At 42.7% G+C, this 20,283-nt stretch overlaps 1 protein-coding gene and 1 long non-coding RNA gene across 6 annotated transcripts in view; one reads left to right on the top strand and one right to left on the bottom strand.

The window, feature by feature from the left end:
- Nucleotides 1-2,494: 2,494 nt before the first annotated feature.
- On the bottom strand, nucleotides 2,495-8,706 carry LOC115856284 (uncharacterized). Of its 4 annotated transcripts, none has more exons than XR_009559376.1 (3): nucleotides 8,567-8,706; nucleotides 7,569-7,745; nucleotides 2,495-7,307 (listed from the first exon to the last, which is right to left on the bottom strand). It is a non-coding gene; the product is annotated as an uncharacterized lncRNA (long non-coding RNA). The 4 variants fall into 4 exon arrangements; XR_011376801.1 differs by having other exon boundaries at nucleotides 2,495-5,368; nucleotides 6,021-6,125; nucleotides 7,569-8,691; XR_011376800.1 differs by having other exon boundaries at nucleotides 2,495-6,125; nucleotides 7,182-7,307; nucleotides 7,569-8,691.
- A 283-nt stretch (nucleotides 8,707-8,989) lies between these two features.
- The window catches only part of WAPL (WAPL cohesin release factor), a 75,884-nt gene continuing 64,590 nt past the window's right edge, over nucleotides 8,990-20,283 (top strand). For both annotated transcript variants that reach the window (XM_030862800.3, XM_030862799.3), the window contains exons 1-2: nucleotides 8,990-9,294; nucleotides 11,969-12,489. In XM_030862800.3, coding sequence (XP_030718660.1) covers nucleotides 11,991-12,489 — 499 coding nt within the window. In that variant the 5' untranslated portion in view covers nucleotides 8,990-9,294; nucleotides 11,969-11,990. The remainder of the gene's footprint in view (nucleotides 9,295-11,968; nucleotides 12,490-20,283) is intronic.

A 20,283-nucleotide genomic window follows, 5' to 3' on the forward strand; every position in this document is an offset into this window, starting at 1 on the left:
CCAAAATAGCATCCTGTCGGATTCTTTGCTCAGCCCAGCTGCTAGCGATGATAACAGTACCCGCGAACACTTTGGCAGCGCTGACACTCTGCCAGTCACTGTTCGAATCCCTTCACATGGATTAATTTTTGATGAGATGATTCAAGTCATCAACGTTTCTTTCTAGAACAGGTACATCACTTACTCTCCACCCGTCCTCTCGGGATGAGAGCAAATCGGGATGCGCGCATAGGATATGGGGTTCCAGTTGTGCAGGTATGACTTCAAGGGCTCGGGGTTCATATGTGCTGGAGAGAGGCTGTGGAGGTCGCCAGGGCGCCATTGTGGTCCTGGAACGCTGCCAGGCCCCCACAATTCCCCAACTTCAACATTCTTTTTTTTTTTTTTTTTTTTTTGCGGTACGCGGGCCTCTCTCTGTTGTGGCCTCTCCCGTTGCGGAGCACAGGCTCCGGATGCGCAGGCTCACCGGCCCAGCCGCTCCGCGGCATGTGAGATTCTCCCAGACCGGGGCACAAACCTGTGTCCCCTGCATCAGCAGGCGGACTCTCAACCACTGCGCCACCAGGGAAGCCCAACTTCAACATTCTTTAATCCATTAAACCCTCCAAGCAGGCGCTGCCTGGCCTTCCAAAAGCTTTTTCCTCAAGCTGGGAAAACCCAACAGAGAAATGATCATTTTTCAACTATGAGAGCCAACAACACTCATACATGATGAAGCAAGTCACATAAAAGAAAGAATTCCTTCCCACTTTCCTGGGAGAGGTCCCTCAGCGCAGAGAATATTGAGCTGCCCAAACTATGGGCCAGGCTGGGGTATGTACAGATTAGGAGGGCTCTCACCCAAGAGCTGGAGTTTGTCACTGGAAGAAATCCCTGCCCAGGTTATTCATAAGAATTTCTTTGAAATCCCAGTTCCTGTGTTTCCTCTGTCCCAAGTTGTGGATCCCCTGGGCCAGCTGAGGGACACAGGGAAGGGAGGAGGAACAGCTTAGAGTAGAGGAGCCCGCTCTCTATCCCAGTAATAGCATCTGGGTGCTGTCAGAGGACCCAATGGACAAGGTGGGAAGAGATTGTATATCACCTGGGTAAGACTAGGCACTGTGGCCCCAAACTGTTGAATAAGCCTGGTCTTGTAGACACCTGTCTGCCCCTCTACCCTTGGTGTTCACAGATTACATATCTCCTAGGGTCTCCTAGATTTGTTTTATCTTGCAAGGACTAGTCCATTCCTGACTCCAACCTGGCCTCTTCCTCTAAATACCCCCAAAGTCTCAACCAGATTCTTACTTTTCCAGGCAGGCCTGAACCTCTGGCTTAAAAGGACAGCAAAACTATAGGGTTCCTCTACATGGCCTGATATTAAGGGCCCAGGATAGTACATGCTTCATGCCTGTGACCTTTGGAGAAAGACAGACACCTAAGTAGCTGGGTGATCTTTGGCAAATCATTTATCTTTGACAGTGTTCCTTAAGTTTCCCATCAGCAGAGTGGCTGGATAATAGAACCAAAATCCCTGAAAAGGAGATGTAGGGAAATCTGCATCGTAAACTCAGCACCTGGAAGCCTGCTCACCTGTTTTCTCACATGCTCTCCTGAGGCTCTACTACATGACAGTAGAGACAGTAATGTCACTACCACACTAGCGTTTGCCCTGCAAGTGAAATACTTGAAACTGAATCACCCTGGCATCCTGGCTTGGGTGAGCAGCAGTCAGAGGGAGATTGGCTTTCAGAGCAGGTGACAACCCAGAGGCCTGCCTCCTGTCACCGTAGCTAGGCAGTCAGCTAACACCACCTCACTGTTGGGATGGATCTTTCTCCCAGCAGCATATCCCACTGCCTCTTGCCTAGGAGGAGAGCCCAAGCAGATCTTCACTGACATTCAATAGCCTTGTTCTGCCACTGTTTCCATCTCAAGGATATTAATCTCTAGCCTGCCTACGGCTATCAGAATTCTTTTTCAACACTTCCAATACATACACTCATCATAGCCATTTTCCAGACTTACTAGAAAGAGGCACAAAACTCTAATATGACCAAAACTCCACATGCCTGGTTTTCTGTATCTACTTTTGAGAACTATGGAAACACGGAATAGAGGATAATTGACTTATGTGAGAGGGTATATGATTCATGGTAAGTCTATTTTTTTTGCGGTATGCGGGCCTGTCACTGTTGTGGCCTCTCGCATTGCGGAGCACAGGCTCCAGACGCGCAGGCTCAGCGGCCGTGGCTCACGAGCCCAGCCGCTCCGCGGCATGTGGGATCTTCCCGGACCGGCGCACGAACCCGCGTCCCCTGCATCGGCAGGCGGACTCTCAACCACTGTGCCACCAGGGAAGCCCCATAAGTCTGTTTTTTTACATTTTCCTTCAATAAATATTTACTGACCTTCTATAGCAACTTCTATAGATTCTGTCTATCTAATAAAGATATAATGCAAGGTCACAAATTTACTTTTTCTAGTAGCCACATTAAAAAAGGTAAAAAGGAGATGAAATTAACTTTAATAACATATTCTACTTAACACAATATATTCAAAATATTATTTCAACCTTTTATCAGTATAACAATTGAGATACTTTATATACACAATTTTTGTACTAAGCCTTGGAAACCCAGTGCTTTGTATTTCCAGAACATCTCAGGTTGGACTAGCCACATTTCCAGTGCTTGGTGGACACACACAGCTGGACAGTGCAGTACCGTGCTGGATGCTGAGGATGAGCAGGTGGACAAGGTCTCTGACATCATACCGCTGACAGTCTAGTGTGGGAGACAGATAGTAGTCAACAAATCATTTTGGAGAGTGATAGGCGTTATTGAGAAAATAATACACCCGTATTATACAGAGACTGGGAGGCAGATTTAGATTGCCTGGGTAGTCGGAAAAGCCTTTCTGAGGCTGCGACCCAAATGAGGAGGCATTAACCATCAATTATCTATTGCCACAATAATGCTGTATAACAAGCCACTTCAAAACTCACAGGCTTACTATGATAGCTAGTTATTATTGCTCATGAGTCTACAAGTCAGCTGGGCAGTTCTTCTGGGCCCAGGTGGGCTCACACATGCATCTGTGAGCAGCTGCAGGTCAGGTGGGTGGCTATGCTGATCCTGGCTGGGCTTGCCTGTTTGGGGTCTGCTGGCTGTTGACTGGTATAGGATGTCCTCAGCTCTTTTCCATATAGCTTCTCATCCTCCAGCAGGCTAGCCCAGGCCTGTTCTCATGGTGGAGGCAGGGATCCAAGAGAGAATGTGGAAGCATTCAAGGTTTATGAAGGCTCAGGCTCAGAACTATTTATCACTTCTGCCACATTCTTTTGGCAGAAGCAAGTTACAAGGCCAGCCCAGATTCTGGGAGGAATTGGAAAGACACATTGCAAGAGGTGTGTGTACAGGGAGGGGTGGAAAATTCAGGCAATTTTGGCAATTCATCTCCCATATTACTTAAAAAGCTTTCAACACCATCAGGAAGTTATAACAATGCTAAACTCTATGTGCCCAAAAAAATATCCTAAAAACATAAAAACAGAAATAGAATTGTAGGGAGAAACTGACAAAATTCCTCTTACAGTGGGAGGTTTCAAGATACCTTTTGCAATTATTGGTAGTTCAAGCACACAAACAATAAGTAAAGATATGGAAGAGTTCAACATAATTTACGAGGTATTTAGTTCACAAATATTTTCAGCATGCTTTCTGTGTGTGAGGCACTATTCTAGGTGTGCTGGGCATATATGGGTGAAAAGTCAACAATCCCTGTCCTCATAGAGTTTATATTCTAGTGGAAGGAAACAAACAGACAAGTTAATATGTAAAACAAACATGATTACTATGGTGAAAGACCAGAGGGAAAGGATATGGAGTGTGGGGATAGCAGGGTGAGGGGTTTAACTTAAATAGCATGGTCAGTGTAGACGCTACTGAGGAGACACTGGAGCGAAGACCTGAGTGGTGAGGGCTTGAGTCCTGTGCTTATCTCTAGGACCAGTGGAGGGAACAGCAGTACAAAGACCCTGAGGCAGTAGCTGGGAGGTTCTAGTAGTAGACAGAGGCAGGCTTGGCAAAGTGGGAAGGGATAGGAGTTGTCAGGGGCCAGATCATGCAGGGCCTTATAGGCCATTGTAAGGATTTTGGATTTTAGTTTTCGTGATGGGAAGTCCCAGGAGGGTTTTTGTTGAGGGAGAGGGGTATCATAGAGCATTAGGGGTGAGGACCTTGGGGAGAAGAGGGCTGTTTCCAGACAAGAGTCAGGTAGCCAGACCTTTAGAGATGACTGGGTACCAATCCTTGTCAGGCAGCCTGTCCCCAGGGAATTTCCCTTGCTTTGTCTTTCAGTTACCTAGACAGCAGTTTATTCCCCAAAGGATGTCACTATCTACAGAGAACATGTTCCAATTATCCCAGAAAACAAGGTAATTGGGATTGTAGTAATATTCATCGCCTCAATTCTCAGAATGAAAACCTATCCAAAGCAAGAACAAAAGGTAGCTCCAGAAAGCACTCCCTCCCACTTGGGAAAACCCAGTCATCAACTTATGGAGCCACAATTTATGTGAAACTGTTGTTAGTTTCAAGTCACTTTCTTTTTATGATATAATCTTACATTAAAAAAAGAAAGAAATGGGGCCATTTATTCAACAAATATTTACTGAGCACCTACTATGTGCCACACTCTTCCAGGTGCAAGGGATACAGCAGAAAACAAGACCGGCAAAGATCTCTAACCTCATACGGAAGATAAACACGCAAAATATGTGATATGTTGGATGAGGAGATAAATGCCCTGAAGAAAAATAAGGGGGGGAATAGTGAACATTTGAGAGTGGGTGTGTTACAATTTAAAATAGGCTAGCTAGTCAGGGGGACATTAGTTAAAAAAGTCCTATCAGCCCAATATTCCTCGGAACAGAGAGAAGGGTTGCAGAGTGTCAGAGAGATAAAGGCAGGGCGGGGCCCACATCTTGTAATACAACCGCTACAATGTTAAGGGTATGATTTATAATTTTATTCCACATTCCATGAAAAGGAAAAATTTCCTCTAGCCGATGTAATTTCTGACCTCTAGTTCTTGGAACTGAATTATATAAGTTGTAGTACATTTTACTACACATTATCAGAGAAAGACTGCATAGCTCTATTTAGCAACTCCAGTTCTGACAGTTCCCATGACTGGGCTAAAACAAAGGCACAACAATGGCAGAATAGATTATTCTATTAGTTTTCTTTGTGGGATTTTCTTTTTTCAGCTAGAGTCCATCTGAGTGGAACTCAAGGTAGTGGGGATGCTGTGCTCCTCTAGGCAGCATACAGGGACAGCCTGCAGCATCAAAGGGTACACGCTTGCCTTAGATCCTTTTCAGTTTCTGAAATACATAGGAAATTTAATGGAAAAAAAATCAGACATCTGAGAGCTTTGCATAGAGGCATTCTAGCAAAGAAAAAAGCACCTACTGGGTATGTATGTGCACAGATTCAAATGAAGTGAAGAGAACCAACCTAGGGGGTGGGAATGGGGAATGGGCAGGAGTATAAGTTGAGGGAACTAAGAAAACAAAAGCAATAAAATATAAAAAAAACCCAAAAAGCTGCTTGCCGATGTGTTATCCACACTGGAATCCAGTTCACTCACTCTGGTAGGGAACTCAGGGCCATGGCAAGGGAATGGGGTGGAGCCTTCAGAGCATTTGTTAGCCTCAGTGGAACCAGGGAGGTAAAGGGTAAAGTGGTGGTACAGCTTGCAAATCCACAGTCTGAACCTCCTCTAGGAGGGGCCCTGGAATGGGCAGGCTCTCCTGTCTTTAGTGTGGGACACATGAGGGTGGAGAGCCCTAGCACAGCTCTTTTCGGTATTCATACACCAAGCTTCCACAGACTTAACACACACACACAATTTATTTTTCAAATCATGTACTGGATTCAAGATCTGAAAGTAATAATGGGTCCTGAATGCTTAAGAAAAAGTTTGATTTCCTCATTAGTTACAACACCTGGAGCAAATGCCAACATTTCCATTACCTCACTTGTAAAATAAAGATAACAGGTAGAGATGCAAATGAAGACTTCCTCAAGAGCCTGATATCATATCTGATGCATAGTAGGTTCTTAATGTTCTCCCCCATCCTAACAAAAAGAATTAGATTACTGTCAAATGCTATGGGTATACTTTAAAACAGTACTTGTTAACCTTTAACATGTGGACCAATCACCTGGGGGAATCCTGTTAAAGTACAGATTCTGATTCAGGGGAGTTGGGGAGGGGACAAGGATTCTTGCATTACCCAAAAGGCTTCCAGGTTCTGACTATGCTGGGGGGTCACTCTTGGAGTAGCAAGAATGAACATTAAGTTCCATTACTTAACACAACGACCACACAAAAAGCCCTCAAAAGGAGCTCCACGGACTAGCTATTTCTTTAAAAATTTTACTTTTCCACTTCAGCTTCATGCAAAGTCACTGACCCAGCTAAGTGCCCAGCACCAGCCAGGCCAGGGCATAATGAGCTTTGTGAGGGCATCATTTGGTCCCAGAGGGTTCACAGCACCCTTTTACAGAAAAATCCTGCAACTGTCTCCCCACCACTTTCAGCTTTTTGATCTTAGCCTTTGCCTCTGATGATAATTACCCCTTAATTAGCACCCACCACCATGTCATCTAAATAATTATAGTAAGTGCAGCTTGCACCTCTGCTGGCAGTCTTCAAACAAACTGATAAAACAAGATCCTATGCCAATTTTTTTTTTCTTTTTGCGGTACGCGGGCCTCTCACTGTTGTGGCCTCTCCCGTTGCGGAGCACAGGCTCCGGACGCGCAGGTACGGCGGCCATGGCTCACGGGCCCAGCCACTCCGCGGCATGTGGGATCTTCCCAGACCGGGACACGAACCCGTGTCCCCTGCATCGGCAGGCGGACTCTCAACCACTGTGCCACCAGGGAAGCCCCTAAGCCAATTTTTAAAAAGACAAAACTGACCCAAATAAAAGTCACATGCCGTGGAACACGCAGACTCATTACAACTTCCATTAGAATAAGCTACTTGAGTTGGTTTTGAAAAAAAAAAAATTATATAGTGAAGCCCTAACCCCCATGTGAGGGCATTTGGAGGTAGGGCCTTTGGGATGTTATTAGTTTATGAGGGTAGAACCACTATATGAAGAGACAAAAATCATCTCTCTCTACCATGTGAAGAAACAGCAAGAAGGCAGCCATCTGCAAGCCAGGAAGAGAGTCCTCACCAGGAAGAGAATCAACTTGCACCTTGATCTTGGACTTCCTAGCCTTCAGAATGTGAGAAATAAATTTCTACTGTTTAAGCCAAAAAAAAAAAAAAAAGAAAAAAGTTGGTTTTGATACAATCAAGTATTGATATATTTGGGAAATTGTAAATGTCGGAATGTAAATTTTGCAAGCAGTTGTGCAAAAGTAAAACAATTCAGCCATACTAAAATCCACTTTAAATTCCTGTTGGGAAGGGCTACAGGATGTCTGAACTATTTTTTCTGTTTGTAGTTGCCCGAATATATTGGAGGAGTTTGGTAACTTCTGGTGCATTCAAAAGCAAATTACCTTTTGTGGAGGAAGAGGCGGGCTTTTCAGATAAAGCAATTAGTAGTTTTCTAATTTCCCAAGTGGATCTCCATTCACCGCCTACCTAACAGCAGTGCCATCCGAGCCCAAAGAATCATGTACATCTCTTAGGAGGAACCAATTGTGCTACTCTTAACGTGGTTTTCCTTCCGCAGCCTTAAAAACAAAAAAGGAAAACTAAAACTTTCCGAGTTTCTGAAGAGGTAATACATTGACACGGAAAAAACTTCGAACAGCACAAAATGGTGTATAAAGAAAAATAAATGATCTCCCATCATCCGCCACCTCCTTGTCCTCCCCAGAGGCAATCACTGGTTAAATTTTTTATTATGGAAAATTTCAGATATATAGGTAGAGATATTGGAATGAGCCCGTGTATAACACAGCATCAGCAATGGAAAACACCCCACTGGCTTGTTTTATCCTCCTTCCATCAGTTTTTGTAGGAGTTATTTTAAAATAAATCCCAGACACTGGATCATTTTATCTGTCAAACCTTTTAGTATTTCGTCTTTTTTTTTCTTCCTTTCTCTCCTTCACATAACCACATTACCGTCATCACACCCAACAAGGTTAACGATAATTCCTTAATACCATCCAATATTCTCAGGGGTCACTTTTAACGGGTTCGGGATGGACAGAGGGAGAAAGAACTACGAAGGTAAGGACCGAGGGGATACAGGTGGCACAATAAAGAGCCGAGCTGACATCGCTCCAGGCCGCGACCGTGGATCGGTTGCCCAGCTCCCCGGGCCTCCCAGTTCCCGCTGTCATTAACTGCGCAGGTACAGCACCGGCCAGGACGGGTCGAGGGTCGCACGGAGCCGCGAGCTCCCAGCCTCCCGGCTCCCAGGCGGCGACCCTAGCAGGCCCGGCGCAGCTGTACAACCCACCGTCCCCTGACACCGGCGAGTCCCTGGAGGGGAAACGATTGACACAGCTGCCTGCACTGCGCCCCCGGCCCTCCCCCGTGGCACCTGCATCTCCCGGCAGGGCCAGCAGCTGGAACTTGCTCCGGAGCCCGGGCCGTCCGGGTCCGCCGCCACCTCTCCTCCCGCTGCCAGCTCCCGCGCCGAGCTCGCAGCGCCGCGACCTCGCGGACCCGGACTACAACTCCCGTCGGGCCCCGCGGTCGGCCCAATGGCGGGCGCCGGAGCATGCGGGGCGCGGCGCCTGCGCGGCGGTTTGAGTAAGCAGCTGCGCGATTGGCTGCGGGGTCGGGCGGCCGCGCGGGGCCTGTGGGAAGCGGAGTGACGGAGCGAGCCGCTGTTGGAGGAAGGAGGTGGGGGCCGGGAGCGCAAATGGCGTTGAGATGGTTCAGGGCCCTGTTCAAACTCTAGCGCTGACCATTCACCGACGGAAGCGGCGGCGCAGGAGGCGGCGGCGGCCCATTGGGGGCACGTAGCGGGCTCTGGTACCAGCTCCGGCGGCGGCGGTAGCCAGGGAGGCCTAGGCCCGGGCCCGGCCGGCGGCGCTCGAGGCGGGGAGGGAAGTTGCGGTGCCGCCTCTCCTCCCCCCCCTCCACCGGGTTTCCTATTTACCGAGAGCGGAGTCGCGGGTTCTGACGGTGGCGGAGCCCTTTGCCTCTCTTCGCTCACCAGCCGGCCCCGTTCTCCCGCGCGGGGCTCCGGCGCCCGCCCGTGGGCCGTTGGGAGCGGGAGAGGCGGAGGCGGCCCGAGGCTAAAGCACTCGCCAGGCGCCGAGGGTAAGTGAGGTCTCGGGTGGCTGCCTAGGCCCGGAGCTTGCCGAGGGTGGGGGAGGCAGGGGTCCGGGAGGGGGTGATGGAAGTCTCTGTACCTCACCCACCCGGCCTCTGAGGAAGTTGGGCAGGGGAACGATCTGAAGAACTCTTTTCCCTTTTATTCTGAGTTCTTTCTGGGCTACGGCTGATTTAGTTCCTTCCCCAGGCACGGTCAAGTGCGTCGGTTTCAGGCCGGAATTTTTTGCCGTCTTTCCTCCGCCCCTGGCCGCCGCGGAGGCCTTCCACTGCCCTGGGGATTCGGTGGCAGAGGCTTCCGGGGCGTCGGAAGCAACATCCCTTTCCTGGGAGGTGGGGGTGGGGAGGAGAAAAGTTGCGTGAGCTTCCCCGGGAGGGGGGCCGCCTCTCCCCGCCACCTCCTCGCGCACCGCCGCCCCCAGGTGAGGATTTCTGGGTGATGAGGTTTGGCTTTTCCGGCTTTCATTCCGTCGTGGAAGCCCCTAAGCCCTTGGAGATCTGAAAGACGCTGGATTTGGTTGGGGGTTAAGTGTGAGGACCTTTTATCCTAGCGCACTTCCCAGAAAATTCGACCTGGCTTTGGGCTGGGGCAAAGGCCCACCGACAGAAAAGACTTACTTGTGAATCATTCTTTCCTTTTTGGTTAGGGTAATCTTTGGCGTTTGAAGCCTGAGCAAGATAGCCTGTGTTCTTGAAGTATACTGAAAGTACAATGTCACATACGTCTACACACTTGTTTTTGAATTTCTGTGTGCTTTACACTCGAGGCTTGGATAATGCCATCACAATAGTTTGTCTAGTGACTTTAAAAAAAAAAAGACGTGGAAAACTGTAAAGACAGTCAAAGGTAGGGGATATTGTGTAATGAACTCCCATGTATTCATCTTTCAGATTCAACAGTTATTAACTCTAAACCAAATTTTTCTCATCTATGCACTTTCCATTCCACACTCCTTCAAGTTAGAGAATCACTGACATTATTGCATCAGTATTTCAGTATATATTTGTTAAAGACATGGGTTTTTTAAAAAAAACATAAGCATGATTTTCTTGTAACTTGAAATAATTCACTCCTTAATATCAAATATTCATCTGCAGACTTTCAAGTTGTAACAGTTAATGCTTTATGGTTCTCGGACCACTTTTGCCATGAGTTTTTCTGGTATGGGCCTAAAGTAGCCCAAGTCTAGATTTTTGGTTTGGCCTTTAGTCAGCATTTTTAGGTAATTACCGTGTTAGTGTATCCAAAACATTCCAGCTTTGTTGGTGTATGTGTAAATATAGATCTGTAGATCAGAGCTTTACATCCCAGGAGGAATGAAAAGAAATGACTTATTTTGTGTTTCTTGTACCTGCTAAATATAGTTAGTTTTTTTAGCTATTCTTAACAAGAAAGACAAGATTTTTTAGTGTAAATCTACAGTAGAAGGGGAAATAGATTTCCCAAAGGAGAAAGTTTTGTGAGATGTTAAAAGATTTTCGAACAATTACAAATTATTTTCTCTTAAAGCAGATGTGTATGATGACTAAATTAAGTATTATTTTGTCCAATTAGAATTGGCTTCTAACCAAAATATTAGAGGGGAAATTGCTTTACTAAATATATATATGCACACATACATATATCAAACTGAGTTTATAGGGATTCCCTATAAATTGGGAGAATTTAAGTTGATAAAGGGAAACATAAACTACAGATTAAAACATTGAAAAGTATAGGTCAAAATATCATTCTGATGGTTGTATTGTGTAAGAAATGGATAAGGATTGATAGTGTTTAAGAAGTACTTTAACTTGTTTTAAAAATGTTTGACTCTTGATTTACTGTCCTGAAATTTTTGTCCTAGTACTTAGTATGTAGATAAATCAGATGAATCAATTTATCCTATCTTCAAGCAAAGAGGAAAATAAAGTTACATGTTTCTATTGCTTCTTTTAATAATCCATGGACCAGTCATTGTAATATGCTGGAGTTCACTAGCTCCAGCAAATGAGCACAGCACTATGGAGACAAGGAAGGGAGAAGAAATACGGTTTCTTGCACTAAGGGAGATGACCAAGTAAGAAATATTTTTCAAGTCATAATTCATATTACATTAGGCCAAAAATCAGGTTTTTAAGGATGGGTTAAAAGCTGCAGGTTCTAATATGTGGGAAAATAGCACCATTTTTCTGACTTTTTCCCCCTTATATGAGTAAGTGCTCTGAAATTTCAAGGAACTATATTTAGTCAATTATTTGACATCTCTAAAATCCTGAAAAAAATTAACATTTTGTGCTTAAGATTTTATATTAAGAGTAATTAGCCTATTCAGATTATTTTTTATGGTAAAAGTGATATGAGAATAATAAGTAGATGAATTTGAAACTTTTAAAGAAATCAGTGTTCCAGTATAAGTTGGTTTTGTGAATGCTGGCTTATAAGTTGGTTAGTTGTTAGGCTTTCTTATTCTGAAAGTAGCAAATGAATATGTACTCGTAAAAAAGATTAACAGAAGTATGTAGAGTAAAAAATGAGCCCCTCTCTGTATACTCTCTCCCCTTATTTAACCGTTTTTAAAGATTTGTACCTTGAATGTGGAAAAGCCATATGGGGAGAAAAGCCATATTTACTTGTTAAATATTTGGTGATTATATATTTTCTTACTTTTTTTTTTCACAGAGAATATGAAACAGGTGTCAAAATGACATCCAGATTTGGGAAAACATACAGTAGGAAAGGAGGAAATGGCAGTTCAAAGTTTGATGAAGTCTTTTCCAACAAACGGACCACCCTTAGCACAAAGTGGGGAGAGACCACATTTATGGCTAAATTAGGACAGAAGAGGCCCAATTTCAAACCGGATATCCAAGAAATTCCGAAGAAACCTAAGATGGAAGAAGAAGACACTGGAGATCCTTTTGGATTTGACAGTGATGACGAGTCTCTACCAGTTTCTTCAAAGAATTTAGCCCAGGGTAAAGGTTCCTCTTATTCAGAATCTAGTGAAGCTGCTCAGCTGGAAGACGTCACTTCTGTACTTGAAACTAATAGCAAAATTAGTCATGTGATGGGTGAAGACATTGTTGTATCTGATAAATGCTTACGTTTGGAGGATACTTTGCTTGGGAAAGAAAAGAGCACAAACCGTGTCTTAGATGATGATGCAAGCAGAAGTAGCTGTGCTAAATTAATTACTTCAGGTAAGTTTTGATTTTCTTTATTCTGAGCCAGGAGAGCTTTGTGTAAGCTAATATTTAGTTAAATGATTTTGATTTAGATTCTGAAATATTACACCTCTTGGGGTTTTTTTTCTGCATTAATAATTAATGGGGACCAAAGATAATTTTGTACAAGAGATTTAAGAAATTAAAGAAACCAATTAGGAGTTGAAATTTTACTTAAGCAACTTGGAAATTAATGTTTCCAGACTGTACCCACAGTACATTTTGGGAGTGATCTTTCATTAATCCTTAACTCCAGTTGAAGTAAGAAACATCTTTTTGTTGTGTTGGGATTGCACAGTATCTCATTTCTATTACTGTGGAGGATTTGGATGGTTACTGATAATGAAACTGAGATGAGCGTTTACAATGAGGATTAAGTTTAGGAGTTAACACTTTCTTCCAAAACTAGGAAGATTAAGGAAGTATGGAGTGGAAACAAAGAATTGAGCAAATTGAAATTAGTTTGGAGTCTGGTGCCAGTAGCAACTTGTATTAATAGATTTTCATCCACAAAACCAGTTGTATTTTTAAAATGTTAATTTGTAAACCTGGCATCTAGTGTTTGTTCTTAAAACAATGTATTTTATCAGTTGTACCCCAACTCGTTTTTTTTTTTTTTGCGGTACTTGGGCCTCTCACTGTTGTGGCCTCTCCCGGCACGAACCCATGTCCCCTGCATCGGCAGGTGGACTCTCAACCACTGCGCCACCAGGGAAGCCCCTAACTCGTTTATGTAAAGGATTTAAGACTTACAATAATAAATGATAAAAAGTGCAATTAACTAAAAGACTGAAGAGCTTAGATTGGAGATGGCAAGGGAGACAGCCTGCGTGCCTTATCAGCAATAGGATAAGGATTTCTCTGTGGTCTAAAACAAACCTTAGTTCTTGACTTCCTGACAAAATTTAGTGATAATAAAAGGTTACATAGGGACTTCCCTGGCAGTCCAGTGGTTAAGACTTGGCGCTTCCATTGCAAGGGGCTCGGTCGGGTTCGATCACTGGTGAGGGAACTAAGATCCCGCATGCTGCGCAGCCTTGAAAAAAAAAGTTACAGAGAGCTCATATTTTAAAAGGAGGTAAAGACAAAACTTTCCTATTTCGGAATTCTGTAGAGGAATTTGTCCTTTGGGGGCTTACTATAAGGCACCTCAAATACTTTGCCTTGCATAGTTTTACAAAAAATCCTGAACATTTTTCACTCTTTTTCTCACCCTTGGATGAGAGGGTGAGCCAGCTGTTACTGTCATTCCCTTGGTCCTCCTGGTTAATTCTGATTTGGCTCTTCTTATCCTTTTCCTACATTTCTCCTGAAACATTGTTCATAAATTAAGGTTAGGTTAAATTTTCATTAGAAAACAGAGCATAAAAGCTGTTTTCCAGATAAGCTCCTAAAAGTGTATTCTAATCATAGAACCATTGAGCCAAAATGAACTTTAATTCAGCTTTCCTTGTTTTATAGATGAGACTCAAAAAGATTAAGTAACAGTCCAAGTTTGGGTAGTGGCAGAATTGGAATGAGATTCATTTATTGATTTTTTTCAAAACGCACACCTACTTTGTGTCCTCCACTGTGCCAGGCTCTGGGAATGCTGTTCCAGTCAGTTATCCAGTGTTCTAGTCCTCAGTATGGGACAGATAGGCTGGAGGAGGGAAGATGAGGCTGGGGAAGTGGTGAAACTGGTCAAGGTGCGCAGACATAAGCTTTCCCAAGTGCTGTCTTTGGAGGAGAGGGGGGCATCACTGGCAGGCAGAGGGTATCATCAATAGGATAAATGTTTAGGTACAGGGAGAACAGGAACTTGGAAGTGAAATATTCATAGGCAGCAATTGCTTATATAGTTTTGCTCATGTTACATCTATATATATCCAGAGTGCCATTTGAAGTTGTTCACTGGGAACTGGAAACATAATTTTCTGTAGAAATGAGGTATTAGCTTCCCAGTATAATGTAGCTAAATTGTAGTTCTGGTGCTGATACTGTGGACTGACTGGAAATCCAAACTCCATTGTAATGGGTTTGTGAGGGGAAAATATATACTAAAATAGAGAAAATAGATGTTCAAGAACATCTTGTTCCTCTTCCTTCTTTCTTCGCAAGGCACCCTTAGTAGAAAGGGAATGGTGTAGCACTATAAATATTTCTTACTTTCTCCTCTCCCTCACCCATCCAGAGCTGCAGCAACCCTGGTAGCTTGCTGTAGGATAAGAAGGGAACTTTGAAGGAGTGCATTTAATTCTCATGGTCTTATCCTATCCCTAAGATGTAAAAGTTATTGTTCTTATAAACCCTGTATAAGTTCATGTTTATAAGTTGGTTATAGTTCTGAGAATACTTCTATACATGATGAGCTTCCTTTTTTGCCCGTCTTCTCTAAAATTTGGGCATTTCTCTGTGCCTAGACTCTTTTCTTGCATTATGTCTGTCAGATTGTCATTGCCTTTGCTATCATTCAGAAAACCTTCTCATTTTAGCTGAAGTTTAGAAATTCAAACCTAAGGTTTTGATAAAAGGAGTCTCTGTAAATCTAGAGTGGTTCCTAAACCTTTTTTGAATTAGAGGTCTTTTGAGAATGATAAAATTTTGGACTTCAGATAAAAGTGCTGTACACCTATTTTGGTCTTAGAAATTCTTTGCAGGTCATGTACAGGAAATTTTATGATTATTCTGTTCAAAGTGCACAAGTCAGTTTCTTTGGTATCCTTCCAGTGGAATGTTCCTGCTCATTCATACCATTTTTGCTGCAGAATTATATCACATCAGTGAAAAGGACTTATCCAAGCTCAGACTTACTATATCATATCTCCTGGCATTAAGTTTTAAAGTAGATCTCTTTATGGTGTAGTATGTAGTTAATTTTTAGGTACTATTAAAATTCTTTGTTTTAAATATTTCATACCAGATAGTGCTTTTTAAGATTATGGCTTACTTGAAGAGGAAACCCAGAATGAGGTCATGATAAAATATGATGGTTGCTATTTTCCAAATAGGTGCTTGGTGGGTAAGGGAACCAGAAGCAAGATTACAAACTGAATGAGAACTACAGGGAAGGACTGAGTTGCTAAAACATCCTAACCTTGATTTAAGAAAAAAAACTTTTTAGTGTGGAACTTTCAGACACACAAAAATAGAATGTTAAAAAGAACGTCATGTACCTGTTTTCTAGCTTCAACAGTTGTCAGTATATGGCAAATCTTGTTCCATCTATTGTAGACACTACTCTCTCTGCCTCCTGGATTTTTTTAAAAATTTATTTTATTTTATTTATTTATTTTTGGCTACGTTGTGTCTTTGTTGCTGAGCACAGGCTTTCTCTAGTTGGGTGAGCGGGGGCTACTCTTCATTGCGGTGCGCGGGCTTCTCGTTGTGGTGGCTTCTCCTGTGGAGCACGGGCTCTAAGGTGCGAGGGCTCAGTAGTTGTGGCGCACGGGCTTATTTGCTCTGCGGCATGTGGGATCTTCCCAGACAAGGGCTCGAACCTGTGTACCCTGCATTGGCAGGCGGATTCTTACCCACTGTGCCATTAGGGAAGTCCCTCTCCTGGATTATTTTAAAGCAGCTTCAGGATTTGTTATTTTATCTGTAGATACTTCAGTTGCAGTTATCATTAAAGCCAGTGAATCCTCAAACAAGTGTGACACTTAAAAATGACTTTTAGCAGGGCCTAAAACTTTGACCTTTTGAGAGATCTTGGAGTACTCTTATAAAGTTTGGAATCCAGGGCTATGTGCATTAGGGGTAAAAGAAAGCTTCTCTTGCCTTTTATATGCAGCTACTTCTATTTTCCATCTTTGTGCTTTCTGCTACAGGTTTTTAATCTGGGCTCCAGAATAAAGTGTGTAAAGACTTGTATTTCTATTTGGCACACTTTCCTTGCTAGCCAGCTGGGATTCAGTCTACATTTCCTGCCAAATATTGAGATAACTATGGCATAGGCTCTTAATTTGCATGACTGTCTTTGTAGCCAATAAAATTTTTTCCATTTGCTTAAAGCTGTACTGAGTATTTGTATAAGTTAGAGGGCTGTTACTGTCAGGAAATTAGCAACTTTGATTTAGAACTGAAGAGGTTTTTAGAAAGGGAAATGAATTGTTCTCGTCCTGAAAGCTTAAAGTAGGCCAGGAACTTGTGACCTGAGAGGAGATTGTCATCTACTCATTGGATAAAGTACAGGTGATTAATAAGGATTACTAAAGAATTCTGCAAGTACAGCATCAGCAAGAGTTACCTGCCTTCATTTAGATATTGAATGTATTTGTCATATAGAATATACCTGTCGTACCTGAAATCAGCTTCTTTTAAGAGAAGAGGATAAGGGACTTCCCTGGTGGTCCAGTGGTTAAGACTCTGTGCTTCCACTGCAGGGGGCATGGGTTCAATCCCTGGTCGGGAAACTAAGCTCCTGCAAGGTGCAAAGCTGGCCAAAAAAGAAAAAAAAAAAAAAAGAGAGAAGAGGAGAAGATGCCTGTTGTTACTTTGTTCTAAGCCCTTTATGTATCAGTTGCTCTTTAATCACAACTATTTAAGGCAGGTGTTATTCCCATTTTAGAGCGGGTAAAGCATAGTTCAGAGAAGTTGAATAACTTGAACTATTAAGTGGAAGATCTGAGAAACATCCAAAGTGTTCTTTTCGTACAGTGCTGCTGTATTCTGATGTGAGTGAACTTAATTTTATCATATTTAAAGCTTTATATTTAACAGACTGTCACTATACAATGAGTTTTCTCTTGATGTTGGAAATAACTTTGACAACAAATTATGGATTATCTTTTGCCTCTGTTTAAGTAATTTTCTTTTTAATAAGAATAGAGGCCAAACTACCTATAATACTTGCTGAAGAAAGCTGACCTTATTTTTATAGTTAATAGGTATCTTCTGTTTGTTAATTTTTTGTTCTGTATGGAAATTTAACAATATGCAAATTCTGAGACACTGTAATTTCAAGTAAATACATTTTGTTTTAAAGTAGAACTTTAGTTTCTTGTAAAGGAGTTTCTTTGTGAAAGGAGGTTCATTCTTAGCGTTTGAGCAGTAACACAAGCGCAGGTAATCACTAATAAGTTTCTTCTCAGATCCAGGTTGAATACCAGCCATGAGCTGGTACAAGAAAACCGTAAGCATAGTCTCTGTCCTCTAGGGATGGAACTGTTGACTTCTGCTGGCTATGATAAATAAGTATTTCTAAAACAATGGCAACACATTTTTGTAATGTTTGTTGTTTTTCAGAGCATTTTCAACATGTATTCCATATTCTTAGAATTTAGAACAAGATGATGCACTGTATATTTTTATGGTTCAGCCCCTGACTCTTTAGGAAATAGTCCTCAACTTTTCCAGACCTCTGGTGGTAGAGGAGGATGAATTTTTCATAAGTAGTTGTGGGGATGCCTTCCTTCCAACCATCCAACTATAATTTCAGTGTCTTCTGTATGCTGGGTGTTGGGTGTATGTCCATGAAAAAGATCTTGCTTTTTCACATTCTAGTGGGCAAGATGGATTGAATAAAGAATAAGACAGATTGAATAAAGACAAACATTTTCTGCAGAAAATGACAGAAAAATATAGGATGCTGTGAAATATAGGCTAATTTACCTGGTCTGAGTGAGGCCTGGGGGCAAGACTGACATTTGACTTGAGACCTGCTGGTGACTGGGAAAGGATAAAAGTGAACCTGCTTGGTGATGTGGGCTATAAGGAAGGAGACATCAAGAATGAATCCCAGGTATCTGATGTGAGCAACTGAGTATGTTGTAGTGTCATTCATTGAGATAAGGGGACATTTATGAGGGGAAGTTCGTGAGTTCAGTTTTGGATACATTGAGTTTAAGATATTTGTGAGATATGTTCAAGAGGCAGCAGGATCTGCTGGTATGGAACTTCTTAGATAAGAAGTCTTGGTTAGCGATGATAAATTTGTGAATCAGCATATAAATGTTATTTGAAAGTACAGGATTAGAAGTCATTACAGAGAATGTAAGGAGAAGTACTGAACTGTGAAGAACTTGCAATACTTAATGGATGGAGAAAAGAGGAAGAAAAACTAGATAAGGAAATTGAGTAGGAGAAACTAGAGTACCTGAAGGAAAATCATGTGAGTGATATTTTATAGAACCCAACAGAAAAGTGTTTCATTAAGGGTCTACTGAATTGGAATTCCTGCTGTAAAATCAATGAAAATGAGGACTACAAAGCAGGCATTGGATTTTACAGCTTGGATAGAAGTGGTCTGAGCAGTGAGTACACAGCTAGGAAATGGGGTTGGCAAGTGTACACAACTTGTTAAAGATGTTTGAAGGAGAGAAGAAAAGGGGCAGCTAGAGATAAATGAGGGGTTCTGGAAAGTTTGATTACACAAGGGAGCCTTGAAGCGTAGGATCCAAAACCCAGGGGGAGAGTGGTCTTAGGAGAAGGGATGCTGCATTTCTTGGCTAGGAGGAAAGGTGGGTGAAAATGTGAGTTTAATGGGAAGATGGAAGATGAGGTGGTTTATGAACAAAAGCTTCTTTTTTTTTCTTTCTTTCCATAAAGTGGCAAAAGAAGTCATCTCTGAAAGGGAGATAGAAAAAAGGATGGGTATGTGGTGGCTGGAGGGGAGGAGCAAAGGGTTCAAATAGATGTTGCAGAAAGTGGAAAAGGAGGGAGCTGTCTAGGGAGAAAGTAGAATTTCTGGACATTATTGATGCCTTAGTTGAAAACTCATGAAAACTGAAAACTCATGGTTGCTGATCTCCCCATTGAGTATGTGTGTTTCCCCCTCTTCTTTAGTAGGCCCTATTAGCCAGAACCTGCACAAAATACAGAATTGGATAGAATAATGAGAATTACCCTGGACTGGCATTTTGTCTGAGTAGATATGGAATGAACAGATAGAGAAGAAAGAATTTAGGTTATCAACCAGAGAGTGACTGAAATGATGGACTGTGCAGTTTAAAGTTTACTAACTGGACAGGGTGGGTGGGTAGGAGAAAGGAGAGAAGAGAGGTCAGTATACTGAGAGTCTTATTAAATAAAAGCCAAGAATAGGATTACTGGAACAAGCAAGTTGGATAGTTGGTAGTGATTAAAATATGGGTTATCTGATTTTTTAATATTTGAAAGTTGAAGCATTTTAGGACATGACAAGTTCCTGGATGAAACTGTGAACTGGTGGCACAGATGGAATGTAGAAGACTGTTGATGGGAGAAGATTAAGAAACTGGGAGGTTAGGGGTTTGGAATTTGGTGGAATTCAGGATGATAGCGAAAGTGGCATGCAGGGGTAGATTATAAATCTTTGTGTAAAATCCTTTAATGAAGAATAAGGTTGTTAGATGACAGATATGAGGAATATTAGAGGGTAACTAGGTGGCACAAGCCTCAAAGGAATGGGCTTTTATAAGAGTGGGGAGTAGTAATAGTTTTATAAAGGGCAAGCCATCCTTCTCTGAGATACTAGAGGGCACTGCAGGAGAAGTAGCATCCTTAGGTTTCAGTTAGGACAAGGAGGTGATAGAGGGCATGGCCCCCAGGTGTGTGTGAGTTTGCTCTTCACTGAGGCCTGAATACTCTGGACTTAAAAGGTACGGGGGGTGGGGGTAGTGGGTTGTTGGATTAGGAGATGGGAAAGAAGTGCAGGTACATTTTGAGTGTTAGAGTACAGGAGGAGGTAGATGACAAGATGTATTTGCCTTCTCATATATTTTTAAAGTTTTCATCTTGATTTATCAGTCAAGGTCGCACTTGGAAACATGGCATGCCCCAGTTAGGCTCAAACCGGGAGGGTTTTAGGCT

This window comes from Globicephala melas, chromosome 16 (genome assembly GCF_963455315.2).
Source record: "Globicephala melas chromosome 16, mGloMel1.2, whole genome shotgun sequence".
NCBI lineage: Eukaryota > Metazoa > Chordata > Mammalia > Artiodactyla > Delphinidae > Globicephala > Globicephala melas.